General features: G+C 42.4%; 1 protein-coding gene across 6 annotated transcripts in view; it reads right to left on the bottom strand.

Annotated features, from left to right (window-relative positions):
• The window catches only part of nectin1b (nectin cell adhesion molecule 1b), a 201,650-nt gene that overhangs the window by 82,343 nt on the left and 97,929 nt on the right, over positions 1-21,378 (bottom strand). Inside the window, exon 7 of one of the 6 annotated variants that reach the window (XM_089012997.1) lies at positions 6,632-10,175. The exons of the other annotated variants lie outside the window; for them this stretch is intronic. Coding sequence (XP_088869123.1) covers positions 9,685-10,175 — 491 coding nt within the window. The 3' untranslated portion in view covers positions 6,632-9,684. Of the gene's footprint in view, positions 1-6,631; positions 10,176-21,378 lie in introns of those variants that run through there. 6 annotated transcript variants of the gene reach the window in all.

Raw genomic sequence — 21,378 nt, 5'->3', positions numbered from 1 at the left:
ATGACAGGGGGCGCTGGTAATTACTGTCATGATCTGGTTGGCGACCAACGTGGGGTGCTGTTGGCCCCGCCTACACCTGCACAGGTGCTGGTCGTCCCGATCAGATTGGCGACCAGCGGGTAGCGACGTCAGCCCTGCCTGCAGCCTCGCAGGTGCTGGTCGTTTAATCATTCACACTTAAAAGGACACCCGACACGATCATCCGGTGCCGGTTCATTGTTTGTTTGCTGCTTGTTTGCTGCATGCATTGTGTACGTGTTTTTTTAACCTTGGCGGACTTTTACTTTTGGTCTTCTTTTGCTACTTTGTATTTTTTCCATTCAGATGATTTTGATGTTTTACATTTTGTTCCTGCTGACCTTTATTTTAATACAATTTGTCAAACAACCTCCTGCTCCCTCCTGCCTGCTTTTTGGGATCCGCACCCGCCATCACCACCTTGCAAACCGTGACAATTACAGATTCATCTTGCGACTCCTCGGCTGCAGAATAATAGAATTAGTGACAGCAAGCTACAGTAAACCGTTAGCAAGTTAAGTGCAACCATCCAGTCATTTTATATATATATATATATAGTATCGATATAACCGGGACTATCGATATATCCGATATCGATATAACGAGACTTTACTGTATATAGTAAAGTCTCGTTATATCGGTTATATCAATAGTACTGCTTATTACGATACTATTTCTATGAATGCAAGGAGAAAATTTACATGCCGCAGGATCGCATATATCTATAGTCCGGTTATATCGATATTTTTTCCGACTCCCGAGAATATCGATATAACGAGACTTTACTGTATACATACAAAAACATATATACACACGCACACACATGCACTAAGCATATCATTCACAGCCGTATGTTTCATTGAGGTTTCATTTACACGAGATAATTTGTCAAAAAAAGCCAATCCATTTCAATTTCACATCAGCGGTGGTGAGGAGCAGCCAGGCAGTACTGCCATCACGCCACGCATGTTCCACAAAAGAGAGCAAACAAAGTCGGGAGACAATCAAGCTAATGGGAACACAATTGGAAAGCTAATTGCAAGTGAGGAGATCAACCAGAGTATCGAAACGTGAAAAACAAGAAAAAAAGTCAACCCGTGAGTAACTTTTGGCAATCAAATTCTTTTGGAGCAATATCATTTGTTTCATGTGGGTTGTAATTACCAGTGACTGCGGATTGCAAAAAGGACATGAATCTCATGAGATTATGAGGACGTGTCCTGGATGGTTCACAAAATATTTTGACAACTCGCGCATGATAAAAATTAAAAATAAAAAGCCTAAAAATTAAAAGCCAGTCTTTTTAAAATCTGGGAATAACAGAGCAAACTGGCAATGGCTGAAATACAGTTGAGATTGCCCCAGTCACAAAACAAGTTGCTCTTCTACAAATGACGAGTCAGTATCGTTATTTTGAAAGCTCCTCCTAGTCCAACAATTACAAATTGATACTTTCATCATGTAGATTCAGGATATAAAATATGTCAACAAAAATGAAGAATGGATAACGAGTCTTCTTCTTTTCCTTTCGGCTTTTCCCTTCAGGGGTCGCCACAGCGAATCAATGTCCTCCATCTATCCCAGTTTTGTGCATCCTCTTCTTTCACACCAGCTACCTTCATGTCCTCTTTGACCAAATCCAAATTCCTCTCGGTCTCCTGCCTGGCAGTTCAAGGCGTAGCATCCTTTTCCTGTAATATGAGTTGTCCCTCTAATGCACTCATTCCTGATCCGATCCAACCTGGTGACTCCCAACGAAAACCTCAACATCTTCATCTCTGCTACCTCCAGCTCTGCTTCCTGTCTTTTCTTCAGTGGCACTGTCTCCAGTCCAAACATCATGGCTGGTCTCAAAAAGAAAGGGTAACAAATGACTTAACCATAATTCGAAAGAACATTTTCAAATCAATGCCACCCACAAGAGAAGCGTAATAAATAAATAAAACTGAGCACTGAGCTCATGAAAAAGCACAAAACAACAACCAACAATGTTTTGCCTTTTCTTGCGGCAGCCTTGACAACTTCAACTATTTGAGGGGACACTGACTATTTGAGAGACATGTTTGCAAGCCCCCCCCAAAAAATTCTGCAGCGGGAATCAGGAAGCTAAAAGCTAAGCTAAGTCGTCCGACTACCACGCTAACAAAGAACTCTTTGGAGCAAATGGACGACGGCGGCAGCTGCACAGGCTTCCGCAGCGTCTCACTTCACTTGGCCGCTCATTAAAGTGCCGTTGGCAACGAGCAACTGCAGAGGAGAATCGATGAAAGGCATGACACGCACCTTTATTAATTGCCTACACGCTTTAATAAGCACGTGCTGACATTCCTCACATTTGTTTATTTTTTCGTGGGTGTGCCCATGCGGGGGGTATCGTCATTGTGCAGTATGAAGAATTTAATGGAACCCAATTATACAGCTTGTAGCTCAAGAAATAACCAAATACACTGTAAAACACTCATATGGAAGAACGTGAATGGAAATAATGTTTGTTCGATTCAGAAGGGTGGAAGTGCCAATGTGGAGGAAACATTTTGGACTGTGCATACCGCAAATACGTCATGTTGAATTCACTTATGTTTGTGCTTAAAAAGAGTCTTGGTTAATGGAAAAAAATATTGTCTGTCTGTCTGTCTCTCTCTCTACCTCCCTCATCTATCTATCTATCTATCTATCTATCTATCTATCTATCTATCTATCTATCTATCTATCTATCTATCTATCTATCTATCTATCTATCTATCTATCTATCTATCTATCTATCTATCTGTCTGTCTATCTATCTATCTGTCTGTCTGTCTGTCTGTCTGTCTGTCTCTCTGTCTGTCTGTCTGCCTGCCTGCCTACCTACCAACCTACCTACCTACCTACCTACCTACCTATCCATCCATCCATCCATCCATCCATCCAAAAAATACAGAGTACAGCTTTCGTTACCGTAGCAACCAGGGGGTGGAGCTAGGAGACAACACAGCCCAGCCGAAAGAAGGCAGGCCCTTCAATTTGAGTTTAATTTCACTTCTCTAAGGCACCATTCTAAGTCACTAGAAATTAGATCACGTTTTTTTTTTGTAACATTTTTTTTGTGGTCCACTGTGAGATATTGCTAACATAATTTTTGGCTAAAAGAAATCATCTGACTGTGACTTGAAAATGGCGCTGGAACTTCAGCTACCAAAAGCTGCCAAGTACTGATGTCACAATTTAGCAACCGTAAGCGGTCAACTCACAGAAGCATTTAACAGAAAGGGGCGATTCGCAAAAGAATTACATAGTTAATTTCACACTTGATAGGTGGGTACGGTGCATTCGAGAGACAAATTGTGTACCTGCATTGGAAAAGTCCATTTCACACAAGATATCTCTTCTTTAAAGAGTTCCTTTCTGTCGTTCCGCGCAGCATTATACACTTCCCGATTAAGCATGAAACCCCAGGGGAGACGCTCATCTCCGAGCTTCGCCACTGAACTGCTACTTCCCGTTCTCCCTCGGGGACAAAAGTGAGTGAAAATGAATGTAAAAAATGGATTGTTATCTAAAATGGATTATCTATCTATCTATCTATCTATCTATCTATCTATCTATCTATCTATCTATCTATCTATCTATCTATCTATCTATCTATAGATCTATTTATCTATCTCTCTCTCTCTCTCTCTCTCTATCTATCTATCTATCTATCTATCTATCTATCTATCTATCTATCTATCTATCTATCTATCTATCTATCTATCTATCTATCTATCTATCTATCTATCTATCTATCTATCTATCTATCTGTCTATCTATCTACCTACCTATCGCTTTCTGTAAATCTGTAAAGTATATGTAACATCCCCCAAAACAGATACAAACCTCACTACACTTCAAAAACTATAAAACAAGGCGGACACAGATTTGGAATGTTGATTTTATTTATGTATTTATTTTTTTACTTTGGGCGAAGTATGCATACTGTATAGTGCAGCATATACAGTATACATTTTGCTGTTTGGACTCTGACAAGGACGTTTGCCATGCATTGCCAATCATTGTCGATTGACATCATTTTGTGAGTGTGTGTTTGTGTGTGTGGGTGTGTGAGAGAGACACAAGATTGCATGCTGTGAAAGAGAGGTTGCATCAAGAGAGCCCCGCAGACACTTTCTAGCGGTGAAGAATGTTGGATGGTCTCTCAGCATCACTTAGCGCATGCTTCAACGTTTGGCCTCCCTCGTTCACATCAAGGCTGCAGGTGGACGTACATTGCTGCTTGCTCTCACGAGCCCTGCTTTTTTTTGGTATTTTTTGTGCTATTTTTGTGTTTTATTTTGTCACTTTGTTTTGTTGTGCATCATGTGGAATGGATCCAGATTGTTTTTCAGGATTTTTGGCTGCAACATTCATTTAGGAGAAGACCGTGCTGAGCGGTTGCGGTGTTTCGGCAGCACGAATAATTCAGCAATGTTTTTGATTGGGAGGAATATCAGTGTCATTTGACTGTCATGGCTGGACAGCTCTGGGGCGATTATGCTTTTTTTAAACCTGCAATGGGCAGCATTTTAACAGCCTCACTCTGTTCAGCGGAAAGGGCGCTGCTGTTGGACAGTCTGCAGCTGGGTAGGTGCATGGATTGAGTAGGCCGCGATGAGAAGAAAGGAGGATGTAGATCTGTTGAGGCTTGGAATTGAAGCGGATTTAGGTTGGACATGAGATGTGAGACAATCTCTTATCGTCAATGAATGCGACAGCTTCGTGTTTGCTTTCAACATTTAGCTTGTGGCAGACGTGCACATTTCACCATGACGTCCTTGATCCACTGGCGAAAATGATGCTTTGATCCTCTCTTTCATCTAGAACTGCTTCATACAACAAAGAGGGTGCAGAAAGTAATAACAATAATAATAATCATCATCATAATACATTTCATTTATAAGCGCATTTCAAAACTCTCACAGGATGTTTTTCTGTGGGTGAGCAGCGGCAGCCACAATGTTGAATGTCACCTTATTTGTTTTCTTTTGTTGCTGATTTGACTTCAAAATGGCACAGTGGGAGTGGCTGTCTTTCCAGCAGGTCCAGTATTTTGTTCTTGGAATTCTTTCTTTCCTTCCCGCTTGCTTTCATAATTTTGCCGCTGTGAAATGCAAATTTGTCCTCTGCAAGACTAATACAGGATAAGGCACAGTTTTATTGTATTTAAAGGACAACCGACGTCTCCGGACAAGTTGTGTCCATAATTTGTAAAATGGCTTCAAATGACTTCTACTGAGCGTATTTTACAAAGATTCCACAGCATATAGCTATATTTTACGTTTTAAGACTCGCGCTGAATATTCAGGAAGTCTTGTTTTTGAGTTGGTGACAAGTCCGTACGTGACGTCACAAAAGGACCGCCCCTGACGGTAAAAAAAGACGCATTGTAGCAGTCCTTCCATCATGTCAATGCATTTTGCTGTACTTCTTTGGTCTGAAAACCGTGTTGCACCCAAAAGCCGCCAGAAAAGGGCGTCCAAATTCCATATAAGGAATTTATCAGCCTGTGGAAACTGAGGTGGCCACAGGAGATCGCCATTTTGTGACCTTTTTTTGGGTGAGACATTTCCCCTTAATGTTGCCTCAAAATGGCACAAATAAATTATTTAATCGATTGCAAACATGTATGCTTTCCTCTTCAGAACTATTTGAATCATATTCATAACTGGATGTGTAACAAGAAAGCATATTTTCCAAATCTGAAGCAATTGTTTTGATTCACTAGCAATGCTTGACGTCTTGGCGTGACGTCACGAACTGGGGGCGGGACTTTCTGAAAATGCCCAATTCGCAGCTCAATTTTTTTGCAGATTGTGGACACTTTAAGTCATTTTTATAGGTGTTTTGCATTTGACTAAAAATATCATACTGCGTGTTTTGGGTATTTTAGATGCTATAAAACATTTTTCTGATGTCAGTTAAAAAACAAAAAAAGTGACGTCGGTTGTCCATTAACTCTTTCATGCACCATTATGACATGTCCACTGAAGTGGCTGCTGTCTTTGAAAGGGATTAAAAAACAATATCAATCTCTAAAAGGAAGATATCACACTTTCCTGGGAGGAATTCTAATGCCAATTCGTAAAAAAAAGAAAGGCCAATTATGTAACACTTTCTGAAAAACATCTAAAAGTCTTGTTTCTACATTTCCTCAAAACTAAAAGAAATGATGTCAAACTTAAAAAAAAACAATGGGTGGCTTTAATAGAAAGCAAAAACAATGTGTAACATAACAAAAATAAAAAAGCAAATGAGAACCATACGTTTTTTTCAACCACTTAAAATAAAGAACAACTCATCACAGTATTGTCGTGAAATAGAAAATGTTTTATGTGTTAAATAGTTGCTTACAGCATCATTTGCGGAATTTATTTACCTTAGACTTTTTTCCCATGCGCATCCACAAATCATTGTCTGAAAAATTAAATTTTGTGATGATTAGCATAGCATTACAAATTGCCTTCACACACACACACACACACACACACACACACACACACACACACACACACACACACACACACACACACACACACACACACACACACACACACACACACACGCACGCACGCACACACACGCACATATGCACACTTGGTTGACTATTGAACTCATTTAATGTTTAAAACAAATACAAGTTACTTCACTGGGTCATCACAATTTCGAACAAGTGATTTTTTTTATCCATATTTGTAACACCCTCAGAAATATACATTCACATGGCTGCAGATAAACAATTTCTTTCTCTCTTATTTTTTTCTTCTCTTCCCCCACCATCATCGATAATCCCGTAACGTAACAATGGACATTAAAAGCGAACATGTAGACTGGCGCTCCCTAGCAGTGGTAAACTGAGAAACACGATTGTGTAGGTCTTGGGCTAAATGTGGAGTCTCTTGGGGCTGAAGTCCATTTAGTTTTCACACACACACACACACACACACACACACACACACACACACACACACACACACACACACACACACACACACACACACACACACACACACACACACACACACACACACACACACACACACAGTGGACCTACACCCTCCATCTTATGTACACTATTTACAGTGTGACAAGTACAAAAAATTAGGATGGAATGAAGTTAGAGTCATTTTTTTTACAAAATGGTAGAAACAATATCAAATAAAAACAATGATGACAAAAGAGACGTCCGACCATCGTCCATGGCGGGACGTTCACTTTGTGCTTGGATGGCGACTGAATCGTTTGTAATCTCTTTGACGGGGTTTGTTGTGCTTGCATGTGGGGTTGAGCATTTGAAAAAAAAAACGTTTTATGAAATGATCTTCATGGCTGTGATAGACACTGAATGTACCAGGTGACCAAAGTAAAAATGGAAATCAGAAGAAAAAAAAGAACATTGCGGATATTTAACTCAGATACGCCTCCCCCCAAAAAATAAATACATTAAAAGGACATTATCAGCATTGTTAGATAAAAAAATGACATGCTCATCTGAAAATAAAACATTCACCACCTACATAACCCCTCATATTTATCCATTATATCGATATATTCAACATTGTATTAAAACGCGCCAGCGTCGCTTGTGTGCCCATCAATTTTTTGACTGCAAATGAGAATGAACACGCACCCACGCAGACGCACAAACATGCAATAATGACTTGATCTCTTGCTGAATTTGCAGGTGAGATCATTAAACGTCTCCAGGCTTGATTTATTATGGCCTTAGACAGAATAGCAGTATCTGGGGGAAAAAAGATCAGCTTTGTGAGTGCTGGTAGTTTGCTAGTGAACTTTCGAATGACAAGGACAATGCTTGGGGTAGGCGGTGGTGGTGGTGATGGGGGAGGAGGGGCAAAATTTCACTGGAGATTTCATGTTAGGGGATGTGAACAAAAACAATTTGTGAGTCCTACCCAAAGACGGCCATACGCGCTCGCTATCGCGAATGGTTGCTTGCTTTGAGATTGACCCAATCTGGGATGTGCTCAAATGGGGGGTGGGGTGCAAAAACTGGAGGGACGCGGATTCTTTCGAGGACCATAATCCACAGAGAAACAAATTCATTTGAGAATTTCTTCTCGGTGCACAAACGTTTTGGATGTCGAAACGCAGTTACGAATGGTTTCTTTACATTAAACGTAAAAACAAACAACAACAAAGCATTCATTCTCATCGATAAAAACAAACATGAAAGCAGCAGGCGACCCATCCCGCTTAGAAAACGGTCGCAGTCGTGTTGGATTTCCCTTTGATGGGTCAGAGGATCCCCGCTGTGTTCGTCCTTTGTACGATAAACCGACGCTTAGCGCGCGGCCATGCGAGCTTGTGGATGACATTTCGCGCTCCCCATTGGCGCTCTTGCAAAATGTCAGGATACGTTGGACAAGGGGGTAGATTGACAGGAGGAAGGTGGGGGGAACCCCCCCCCCCAAAAAAAAAAAAAAAAAAACAATCGCTGCAGTTTTGCTTTTTGATCGCCACATGATAAACCACAAAAGACATAAAAGCTGTTAAAAAAAATAAAAATAAAGACTTTAAAAAGCCACGACGAATCCAGTGTCAGACTTATCACAAAATGTTCCCGCCAACAACCCCCCCCCCCCCCCCCCGAGCGAGTGGTCTAAGTGGTCTACACGATAAGACAATTACAACATGAGGATAGAAGTGATCAAAGGCGACAAACAAGCAATCGGCTCTCGGCTAAGTTTTCGCACCCCTAAAACTAGACTAAAACGGGGTAGAATCGAGCCAATCGCCGGCGAGCGATGACAGGTGTCCGGCAACATGGAGTTGGGTTAGTGAGGAATGGAGTTTAAGGGGTTGGGGGGGCAGTTTGACCAATGTGGATTTGCGATGGACAACAAAAAAGAAGTAACGACGTATCCAGTGTTGGACTTGTTGCCCTCTGGGGAAAAAATAAACTAAACTAAACTAAACAACAACTCCACCAGTGAGTGGTCTACATGTTAAAACGTTTACAACATGAGGAAGGGTTCAATTTGTGTTGGTTCTCGGGCAGTCGGGTCGTGTCACTCAAGGCGAGAACCAAATCGCGGCAATTGCGATCTTTTTGATGGCCGGAGATGTTTCGCGTATCATCCATAAGTCGTTTTGAAAATCTGAATCTTCGAGTCCTACAGTGAAAATGAAGCTTTTTTGAATCTGGGGGGTCCACGCTTGAAACTTCGGATTTTTTTTTTTTTTTTTTTTTTTTTTTCGGGTGGCATGGGGAAAGCGTTCAACAACCAAAAAATAGCCAATTACCTCGATTCAATTTCGGTCGGGTTGTCCCCCCACCCGTCCGATTTTTGCAACAAAAAAAAACCCTCCCACCTGCAAGTGGGCTACACGTTAAGACGGTTACGACATGATCACCTAAAAGATCAACGACACGAAAGAACCAATCATCTCCGGGATAAAAATTTGCGCTGCAGACAAATCGGCGTTAAATATAATTGGTCTTGGGGGTCCGGCAAGGGAGAGGCAGGGGGGGGGGGGTTAATGAAGAAGGGGGGTGCTCCAAAGACGGGGTTGCAGTTTGACCAGTGTGGGTTGGAGGCGGAGGCGAAGGGGGTCAGGCGGCGGTGACCCGGCCACGGGATTGGCTTCCCGGGGGCGGGTTGCGGGGGGGCTGGGTCGGGGTGGCGCCCACTACACGTACCACTCCTTCTTGGAGATGACGGAGCCGTCGGTTTGGGAGATCATGTCGTCGGCGATCTCGGGCTCCGGGTCGTATTGGAAGGCCAGAGTCCGCTCGTCGTAGTCGCGGCTCTCGCCCTCGTCCACCGTGAAGTAGGGCCTCTTCAGGTCCTCGGCTTCTCCGTCAAAGCCGCGCTCGCCCCCGGTCTGCGCCATTTTCTTCTCGTCGTCCGAGTCGTCTGGGTACTGCAGGTTCTTTGGCACGGCGGGGTGCGCGGGAAGACCTCCGCCGCCGCCCGCCTTACTGTAGCCGTTGCCGAAAACGTGCTTCTTGGTGCTGTAGTCGCCCTTGAAGGTGCGCTGGCGGCGGCGTAGGAACACGAAGAGCAGGATGGCGGCAGCCCCCAACAGGGCCACCCCCCCTACCGCCACCCCGATGGCCACGCCTGCACTGTGCTGCTCCGGCGGGATCTCATCGCTGCCGGGTGGGTTGTTAGGGAATTCTGGGTAGGAAAAGACAGATGGAAGGGAGTGTGTCAGTGCTCTGGTGGGAGGAGGTGCAACTGTGCGGATGGAAGGATGGGAAAGACGAGGGCGGGAAGTCAAAGGGGAAAGGGAGGACCCCCCCAACAAACCCTCAGGCAGACCCACGTGAGGCGGCATGCAAATTCAGACCGAACAAACAAAAGCACAGAGCTCGAGACATGACATGAAAATAAACCCCCTTTGTAGCCACAAGAGCGTCATCATTTGTCACTGTGGTGGGGCGCTGCTTCTCACTAGCTAGCTGTTTGCTATCTAGCTATCTGGCCGGCTTTATAGCTAGCTATGTATTAGCTATATAGCTATCTAGCTAGCTTGCTATCTATTTGAGTTACTTCCGGGTTGAGTGAACGCTGGCGCGTGTGGCTTTGTGACAGACCACCCCCGCAAAAGAGGAAAGTCAAAATGGCGACAGATTATTCATTTTATGATTTTGAAATACTTTCACGCCCCTTGCACTTATAATCCCTGCATATTTTTCAGTCTAATTTATTTTTGGACAGATTTGCCATTCTTCATGTTTGACAAAGTGAGAATCTGTGACACTGATAGCATGTGCGCCATTTAAAGATCAGACCTGCCTGTTAAACCACACGGCCAGTGATTTTTTTTTATTGTCTGGCTGTCAAGTGGCGGAAAGCATTAGTGTCTAAAAATCTACTAGTGCCAAATGCTAGCCGCAAGAATAGCATCGATACAGTGGCCATAATGGAATCCCACGCCCCCACCCAACATGTCATGACAGGAGCTCCATAAAAAAGTGCATCGTGAGTTGAAGGTGGGGGGGGGGGTGCACGGCGGACAACCCATGCATTAACTCGGAATTGTTTGGAATTCCATTCGACAAGCAGCAAACATGGCGGCGTTCGGTCAAATATTAGATCAGCTTGGAAGCAATGAAATCAAAATAGCCAGAGAGCAGACAAGCGGTCAGCCGTCATCCGGACGACGAGGCACTTTCACAATCACACCACGGGAGAAAGAAGAAACAAATTCGGATGATCACGGAAACGCTCCCTCGTTTGTTTTGACAAATCAAAGCGTGAAATGGACATGTTGCAGCCTGCAGAGCGATGACATCATCCACTCCTTCAGGCCAGGAGATGACCACACCCAACTAACGCCCCTTTCAAGTCAATCAACTTATTCACCTTACATTCCTGTTTATGTAGTGCACCACTTTGTGCGATGTACGAAACATGTTGCAATAAACACCCTTCCCGTTTTGTTTACCACAGCAGCCCATCTAGGCAAGCCTGAACGAATGTTATTTTGAATGCCTCTCTTACGTATTAAGGACATTGTAGACAACATACAGTCAATTTCCCAAAGGTTCATGAATAAAATATACAAAAGATGCACAATATTTTGAAAGTCGTTGATGAAAACACTTTTTTTGAAAATTGCGACGCCATTTTGGCTTTGATAGTCACTTCATGCATTTGTCACGTTTTCCATTTAATTTTCCACAGCAACCTGTCTAGGCGGGGCTGCATTAATCATCTCTTGTTTCCCCTTTATGATGTCTGCAGACATACAATGCACAATCCATATATCATTTTGTGAACATTAAACTGCAAACATAAATGGTTGACAATGCCAGTATGATCAATATTTCAAAGCGCAAATTCTAAATTTCATTTCCTGCCCTTGTTTTCATTTGATATTTTACAGCAATCTGTCTCGGCAGGCTTCTGTTATTCTCCATTCCTGTTGGAGTAGCAACATTGGGTTGTCATTTTATTTTTTTCTAGCGTATCACAAGTGCAGAAGTTACAATAAAACTCTCTTCCAAATTTATTTTCGACAACAGCCCATCTAGGCACACCCGAAGAAATGACCTCCATTGAATTCAATACCAGCAGCACAATAAAAAATTGTCCACATCTCAGATTTTTTATATCACAAACATACAAATTTTTTGATTGCTCGGTGTAGATATGGCGGCTAGGCCTAGAATGAATTACCTCCATTTCAACTCACTATTTTTTTTTAAATCCACCTTCAGGCACATGCCCCGAAACTTCTAAGGATATCTCGATTTTTGTCACCAAGACGTCCGTAGCTATAAATCTTTCACCTGATCGCGTCGGATGTGAAGGCGCTATGATGAATGCACTTCTACACAGGAAGCCGCAGTTGAAACATACAAAAAAAGATGCCGTATTTCATGTTATTCATTGCTCGTATAAATCTATCACGTCCATGGATTGAATTATGGTCTCTCACTGCGCATCTTGGCACCTATTAATCTCAATGGTCGGTTTTAGCGCTTCCAAGTCAAGGTTAAGGCGCTATCGGAATACTTTCTCGGCGTGCCGCTAATAGAGGCCGTCTTGTGTTGCCGGGAACAGGATCAGGGCTGTTTTATCAGTGTGTTGGCAGGTGTTGCCGCGAGCGACGACGTGTTGGTGGAACTACGGCTCCCTCCTGCGCGCTGTCAGAGACAATTCCAGACCCGCTACGTCACTTCCAACGTGTTATTAATAGTGTCAATAGAGCCAAATTAAAAAAAGACTTTGTTTATGTTCATTCACACACACACACACACACACACACACACACACACACACACACACACACACACACACACACACACACACACACACACACGCACGCACGCACGCACACACACACAAGCACACACACACACACACACACACACACACACACACACACACACGCACACGCACGCACACACACACACGCACACACGCGCACGCACACACACGCACGCACACACACACACACACACACACACACACACACACACACACACGAACACACACACACGCACACACACACAAAATGTATTTCCATTGAGGGCCATGTGCATAGAAATAGAACTTCAACAAAACAGTAAAATATGCTGCTGGTCAATTGATACAAAGCCAACAGACCTCGGCTCAGTTAGTGCTGATGAAGCAAAACCGTACAAGATGTCGTTCCGACACGCCGCTAATGTCATTGTTTTATTTTTCCTTCCTTACTGCCGTCTGAGCGTCGGCCTTGTAATATCCTCCTTTTCATCCCATTCTTTTCATCCTCACTTTGTCACGTTACCACGCCCTGTGTTTCATTTTGAAAAGTGCACCCCCCCGTCCGTGTTCTCCCAGGAATGAGAATGTCTCATTGGTGCGTGTGCAGACATGCAATTGGAAAGACGAGCGGGTGCAGTTCACCCTTTGGAAGTTTTTTTTCTTCTTCAGAGTTGTGGTTTCTTGCTGCATTCCGGCTGCCGTCCTGTTTACTGTAGTAAAACACGCATAAGGAAACGCAGCGTGCGGTGTCCAAATCTTTAATAATGCTGGAGAGGCGAGACAAAAGTCTTTGAACACACCTTTGAATCAATGTGTACATGTATAAAGGGTAGGATTCGACCCCCTGAATGTTGATTCCTTATCTCGACAAGCAAAGTACTTTGTATTTGGGAGGCATAGCATCACGGCCACACGCATCTAAGATGAAGAGAACGGGGAAGTTAAGCGGGAGTTGATTTACTTTGTTCTTAACTCATTCTATGCCAGACGTGCAGAAACGCGTCCACTCCCGTGCCAGGGTTTTTGTCATTTTCACTCAAGTTACAGGACCCACAGAATATTTTGTTTTGGGACGATGTAAACATTCAATGCAGCGTAAGAAACCTTAGATTCTCTTCTTTCATCTGAAAAAAAAAGAGTTCATTCCTGTGTTGAATGGGTGTGGAGTAATGTGAGGTGCAAGTGGGGGCAGCTGTACAAAAGGTAAATGCTGCCCCCTCGTGGGAGGGAAAACATAGCTAGAGGTCTGACCAGGACTTTATTGGCAATTCCAAAACCCAATCAAATTCACGAATGGCGCTCCACATCATATTTTCAATTCCCGAATAAATTCCGGCCTTGCAGTGAGTTAACAAAGGCTCAAACTGATTTTGCGCTTAAAATAAAAAAAGAATGTGCTTTTCGGCTTAAATATCTGAAACCAGCATTGAGGCGCTCGTGGTCCGATTATGGCTATGCTATTTTCCATTTCCCAACCTTGAATCAAATCCTGTAAAGATAATCAGAAAGGATATATTTCGAAAGGCACACAACGTTGTCAGCTATCACATTAGCAACAGTGCAGTTAGCTTAAAAGCTAACGTTATGCAAGCCATGTGCAGTCGAGCGACAGTACTTGTCCGAAATGATCAAATGCAAAGCCAATATAACAGACAACCCAACTTCCATTGTTTGTTTCTCCAACTCAATTGTGCCATGATATGGCACTATTGAGTGGCCCATATCCAAAGAGCCGGCCGGTCATTCTCTCTTGACGGCGTCTCCAATATCAACTCAGGTTTTAAGCTAATGGGATTTACGGCGACGCAGGCCCTCATTACACACATGAATCAAAGGTCTACCTCTCCAAGAACACATCCTCCCACCCAGTCAAAAGCGGGTTAAATATGGGAAAAGGCTTTCCCGTAATCCGCAGCCTTCGATTTGCCGGCGCGTCTTCGGTCTCGTCATTGGAGCCTAATTAGCCCGGACAAGATGGATGACATCAAAGAGTGCCTGCCGCCCGGTTCCCATAAAGGATCAGGTGATGACAGATTTTGACACCTGCCTTAGAAATGTCGCCAAAGTCACCACGGAACAAGGAACAGTTCAATTCATTCATTCATTCATTCATTCATTCATTCATTCATGCATATAACTATTTATTTATTTATTTATTTTTGCAAGTTCCCAAACAAGAACGATGAGCATCATTAGCTCATCTCGCTTTGAAAGCCGTTCGACCGGATCGTCCAGCAATTGAAATCATAACCTGTATTTTGTATTTTTGAATGCAGACATTTGAATGAAGGCTTCTGTAATGTTCACATCTTTTTCCGGGAACCCGTCTGGCATCATTAATGCACCTGTTATTTTCGTAAGAGAGTGCAGTGCAGAGTGGACGGCGTGACCTAAGGACGAGTTATTGGGTCAGCGCGCACTACGCTTAGCAAATCTGCAAGCCTGTGCTCTTTAGAAGCAAGCGGCAGCCTTTTTTTAAAATATTATCCTCCTTCTCCTCATCGAGCCTTTATTCATTCTTCCTAACCGCCATCTGATGATTATTAAATTTTCAAATCTCAAGCCGACGGCGTCTGACCTACATGACGGTGCTGTCGGGGAGGCGTGACATCGAGATTGAGGATGGGGTAGGGGAATTGGGGGGGCGCCAGGGCTGTTCTGCGCTCATATCCTCCGGAGAGGCTAAACAAGCAAAGCTCGCAGAAAGAAATGTTGATGATAAATGGCGCTTTTGCCTGTCACATGTGCTCCCCTGGTGACATTTTACTCTTTCACAACAACAAGATGGAGGAGCATGCCCTCAAGCACTATCTCCATTTTGTGAAGCCTGGGTCAATACCTTTACGTTATTTAGAAAATATTCCTTCCCTGCTAACGGTTGTGTCAAATGAAGTCCAGCACGTACGCCCTGAACCGGTCGCCAGCAAAACGCAAGGATTGGTATTGTCTGCGATAATTGGCAAAATGTGACAAAACATTTGGTCCACACCAATGACCCAAAACATACTTTGTTGCTTCCGACAAAAAATTACATTTGATTGATATTTATGCCCGCGGGCACCTTGTAGCCCCCAACGATCAGCTTATTCATCACCAAAATATATTCGACATCTCAACAATGCCCCACAAAATAAACATCTTGGATCAAAACCTCATTTTCAAGGTTTTCAATGAGCATCAATGACGGTATGCTAAGCGCTAGCTCAAGTAAACCACGCACGTGTCCAGCATCTTGAAAGGCACAGATGCTAATACTGTAGCTCATTTTGAAAACAGCGGTTGATCTTGACCAAGGCAAGGACGCGTCAGCCCAAAGCCTCCCAGTCTGTGAATGCGACAGCGCGCGTCGCTTGAAGAATGTTTGTCGAGGCGAGTCACCCAACTTGGCAGTGTGTTTTCATATTGCCTGGACAAGATGGAGGAGATGAAGAAGTTTTTTTTTCTTTTTCATAATTAATAGGTTTCACGCAAGGCAACATTTTGGTGAAAAATTCACTCAGAATGATGACTTCAATCACAACCAATATTGCTTTTTTTCTTTCAAAATGGTGATCGCATTTTGGGCTGATGAGAGACAATGACACCTCAAAAATGAGTTGGGTGACGATAAACATAAAGGCACACAGATTATATATATTTTTTGCAGGCATGAATCACAATATCCACCACGTCGGTTGTCGGGGAGGCGACGGAGATCAACGCAGACGCGACAAACACATTACACACGGTGAGAGAAGAGTTCAGACGAATGGTGGCGCTAACATGTTGATACACGCCGGCTCATCGCTACTTAATTCCGCAGAGAAGTAACAGGAGGCTGTTTGTCATCTGATGAAAGAAAAAAAACAAAACAAAAAAATGCAACCGTTACCTGGTGTGCTTCTCAACTTCCTAGTGTGCAAGTGCAGCAGGAACACTGCACCGTTTTTTTCTTGCAATACCAGATTTACCTTGATGTGTTGTAAACACAAGAATTCGCATGGAAAAAGACGAGGCAATAGACAAACACGTATGACGGGTGAAGAGTCTCAATTGTTTGATGTGAACAAAAGCGAACGTTAAGTGTTTAGCGATGCTGAATTTTCTGTTTTTTCATGTTAAAATGTACGTTAGGTTCATTAACGTCTAAACATGCGTATGAAAAATGACTAGGATCAAAAATTTAGATGCATTCAATTGGGAGATGATTTTGAAAAATGATGTTAGGCGACATAAAATGTTTTTTTTTAATATGTGATGTACATAACGTCCATTTAAGATGTTGGTGATCATGGAACACTTAAAAATGTTTTTCAATATGGACTCACAGCACGATTTGAGTACTTGCCGGTACTTTTCGTCATTAAACCAGTGCGGAGAAGAACAGCAAATAAAGTAGGCAAAACGGAATTACAAGGCAATCAAGCCGTTGATTCTAATGTGTCCGCATTGTTTGAAAAAACAAATCCTATAATAGATTTATTGAGATTTCAAAATTGCTCGATGCTTATATTTGACACAACCGTTTACCACTCTAATATTTATGCAAAAATTACATTTCTAGACTTGACCTGATCTCATACTGTTTTTATTGCTATTAAGTTAGCTTTGTGGAAAAAAAAGTACCCGAGCGTGTCAGCTCCGGTACGGACATTTTCCAAGTCAGAGTTTACTATGCCGTAAAACACCCTAAAAAAAAGACTCGAGAAGTCCAGAATTACAGTAAGAATAACGCTTGTAAGCAATGTAAAACTACGAGTTTAGCCAGGATGTTTTGCAGATGTTATTGCGGGACTCTTCTTTTCATCTAAGTCAATGTACATTTCTGAATTTATTTGTCAATATGTCTTCTGCAAGTTTTCATTCCAGCAGAGTGGTGTTGGATTATTCACGCACACGCCGGCCAAAAAGTGAGGCATACACTTAGTTTGTTAAGTAGGTAAAAGTTTCGTTTGCCGTTCAAATCATTTTTGAAATCTACTTTCATCATGTCTGGGCTCATCACAACCCCCCCACCTCTTTCTCTTTCGTGTTGCTGTTCGTTATTCATGTATGAATTCACTTTACTCTCGTTGGTTGAACAAAAAGCTTTGTGGAGCTTGATGCAGATCACAAAAACAAACAAAAAAAATGTCTCAGGAAGGTTTGCCCACTGGCTGAACCTCAACTCATCTGATATAATCTCCTCCATCATTGATCATGATAAAACAGGGATTAAAAAAATATATATTATCCTCCATTATTTGAGTTTAAAGTTGCTTCATTTATGCCACTTGACATCCGCTAGTGGCATCTGGTTGCCAAGCATGATATTGAGGTGAGTTGAGGTGCTTCATGTCGTGCTTTGGCGCTATCCGCCAGGCATGGGTCTGCTAAGAACTACGTTGAAGTCAATTGAGGAGCTTCATGCAGCATTTTCTGCTATCTTGCGGTGACGATTCACACTGACACGTATTTTTTCGTATATTTATTCATGTATTTATTTATTCACGCATTTATTTATTTGTGTGTTGATTTATTTATCTACTTCTTTATACTATATGTATTTGTGTATTTATTTATGTATCTATTTATTTTTATGGCTGTATTTATTTATTTATTTATTTATTTATCATTATTTAAATGATCAATTCCACAGGTTAACCCAACGGCGAGGGAAAATAAATATTCCCACATTTGTCAATACAGTGAAAACAAGAGTGGGCGATTATGGCATCATTGTGAGGCCTTTGCAAACAGAGAGGCCATTCATCACCACTCATTGTGCTGGGAATGAAAATGAAGACGGCAGCATCCGTTTGTCCAACGCACAAAAACAGAGTGTGCCTTGTTTAGGAAGGTGATTAGCGTAATAAAGCGCCTGATTTCCTTTTTTTAAATGAACACAGGCCTTTCCGCAAAACAACATCAAGTTCATTAAAATGACTTTTTTTACATAAGCAAAAATGTGTCCAGGAGGTTAGTTTGAAGTCTACACTCATTTTCTTTGTTGTGTACAAAAAAATGTATGTGTAGTTTATAGGAACTCTAAATTGTTTTATGATGTTTCCCAAAGGAAGCCTTTTGTTGTCACAATGTCTTTGGTGTTTAAAAAAATAAAATAAAAATGAAAGATTTGAGCTTACTGAAGACTATTAAATTCCTTTGATCTTGACCAAAATGTACATTAGTTTTCTTGAAGACTCAATTATCTTTGATGTCTACATAAATGTTTAAACGAAGACACTATCTTTGGTAGTAATGAAAAAAAATAGATGGAAAGGACAAGAAAGACTCTGTGATTTATAAAAATACATAATATAAGAAAGAAAAAAAAATACATGACGTCAGTGCAAATAAAGCGTGAAATGTCTTTGGCCTGACAGGAAAAACAAGAATAAATCGTCTTTTGGATTGATAAAAAGTATCTCAGGCTAATTGAAGACCAAAACGGTCACAAAACACGTTCCATATTTTCCGGTGTATAAGGCGCACCCCCAATGAATGATGTATTTTCAAACCTTTTCCATATCTAAGGCGCACCGGACTATCAGGCCCACCTTCAATGAATATGAAACGTTTTACAAATATATTAAGGCGACCTGTTGGGGGGAGACCTGTTGTGGCTCAGTATTATGTCACATATAAAGCACACCTGTGTATAAGGTGCAGAGTCATCTTTTGAAGAAGGCGCCATATACACGGAAAAAGATGGTACATTAAACTCATTCTCCTCGGTTGATGAAAAGACAACGTCAGAAATTATCTCCAGGCTAAAAATAGGATCTCTCTTTCGCGACATTGGAGGAAATGAAGACGGGAGAAGAAATTACGGTAAATATCCAATCCCATCTCCCGAGGAGAAGTGACATTATATTGCATTTCTTCTTGAACTTTCTGATTTCACAGCATATGTCAGCCCAGTGATTGACAGGTTTTGACAGATTTTCAGCCTGTCTGCAACTGACCGGGATAAGCGGACCAGGAAATAAAATGGTTAGACGGACTAACAACTATTCCATGGCCGCTGTGACGGCGAAATACAGAGTTGGATTTACTCGGCAACGGGACGCGACCTTTCAATGGGTTTTCGAGCAGACAAATGGTGTCGGATTGTTGATAATTCACTCAACTAAACTCAAACATTACAGAGCAAATTACAATTTCACTTGGCTAATTTGCTGCCAAAACAGGCCGAGGCCCAGGTCTGGTCTGAACATCCGATGCCCTTTGCTGATTAATCGGAGCCAACCCAAGAGTTGAGAAGCGAAAGGTGAATAAGCAATTTGTTTTGGTAAGAGCAGCCTTGTTTTTCTTCATTTTATCTTATGGGAGAAGTGATTAAAATACAAATGCGCTTCATTAGATTGCGACGAGCGACGCGTGTCCTTGGAAGGAGCACTCGGTGGCCACGTGACTCGCCGCGGTTCGACGCCTTCCCTCCAAAATCTAATTGAAACAAGGCGCTCCTTGGCCGTCGCTATCTGCCGAGTGCTGACAAATGGTGGCACCAAGAGCGAGAAGCGTGATTAAAATTTGCCTCTCTTAGTGCTCCATCAGTGTTACTTCCCGGCGCGGAGAAAACAGATTTCTTCGGATACATAACAGCTTGTCTCAGACATTTTATCTCGGCGAAAACTGGAAGCGGGAATGTTTTTCCTGGCAGCCGTATATTGCTGTGTCAGTCACGCTCATGCATAATGCACGTTGCACGCAGCGGCGGCCCATTCGGATAACGTCCCAATCTTGATGGACTCCGGACGTCTTTTATATATAAATATATAGTGTTCGGAGCCGGTGGGAAAAGGCCAAGTCGCAAACAAGTTATTGACTAAATATGAAATGATTACATTTCTGCCCTTTAAAGCCGCATTTGGAAATGAAATGCAAGAGGAGGTAAACAAACTTGTCTGGGAGGCAAGAAACAAGAATTGACCGGAAGACGACACTGAAAAAAATCAAGCTACCAGAGCAAAAGAGAGTCTGCTCTCATTTTTCAGAACACAAAATAACTTTGCGATGGACGCAAGCTATTAGTGGGTACACACGGTTAGCGACCAGTCGGCTCGAGTGATCTCATCTCAGTTGTTCAGCATTACATTGAATAATAATCATAAAAATAGTTAGCAGCAATACGTCTGTGTAAGCTCTCAGTCGTACAGGAGTGGTCCATCGATGAAAAGGTTTCTTCAGCCGTCATCTGTACTTTTTTGAAAGTGTCGGACGTTTTGCTTCGTATCCAAGATGCTTCTTCAGCGAACTAAAGTCTTACTGGTAGTATCGGCCTGATATATATATCCCTAATGTCCAGACATGGCGGCACCCGACACTGCTATGATAGGTCCCTACTCTCAGGTTGGGGGAGCATAAGACCACTCCCTGCAGCCCCACCGATTGTTCCTACATTCCTGACTAACGACTGGCCTGATTGCCCCACTCCCTCCGGTATAACCTCATCAGCATTACTAATGTTGCTTAACCTATGTTGCCTAAGCAGGCTATTGTACGAACGATCCAAATTGAACCTCACCCAACCATATCGGTTTAATGAAGGATTTAGCTTTTTTTATGAAAATTGCTTCTTTTACCCCCCTTTCAAACCATCTATGTTCTTTTGCTAAGATTTTAACCTCATTGTTATCAAATGATTGGTTGCTAGTTTTTA

This window comes from Hippocampus bargibanti, linkage group LG14 (genome assembly GCF_051943395.1).
Source record: "Hippocampus bargibanti isolate YZ-2025 linkage group LG14, ASM5194339v1, whole genome shotgun sequence".
Classification (NCBI taxonomy): Eukaryota; Metazoa; Chordata; class Actinopteri; order Syngnathiformes; family Syngnathidae; genus Hippocampus; species Hippocampus bargibanti.
This window is presented reverse-complemented; position numbering and strand designations above follow the sequence as displayed.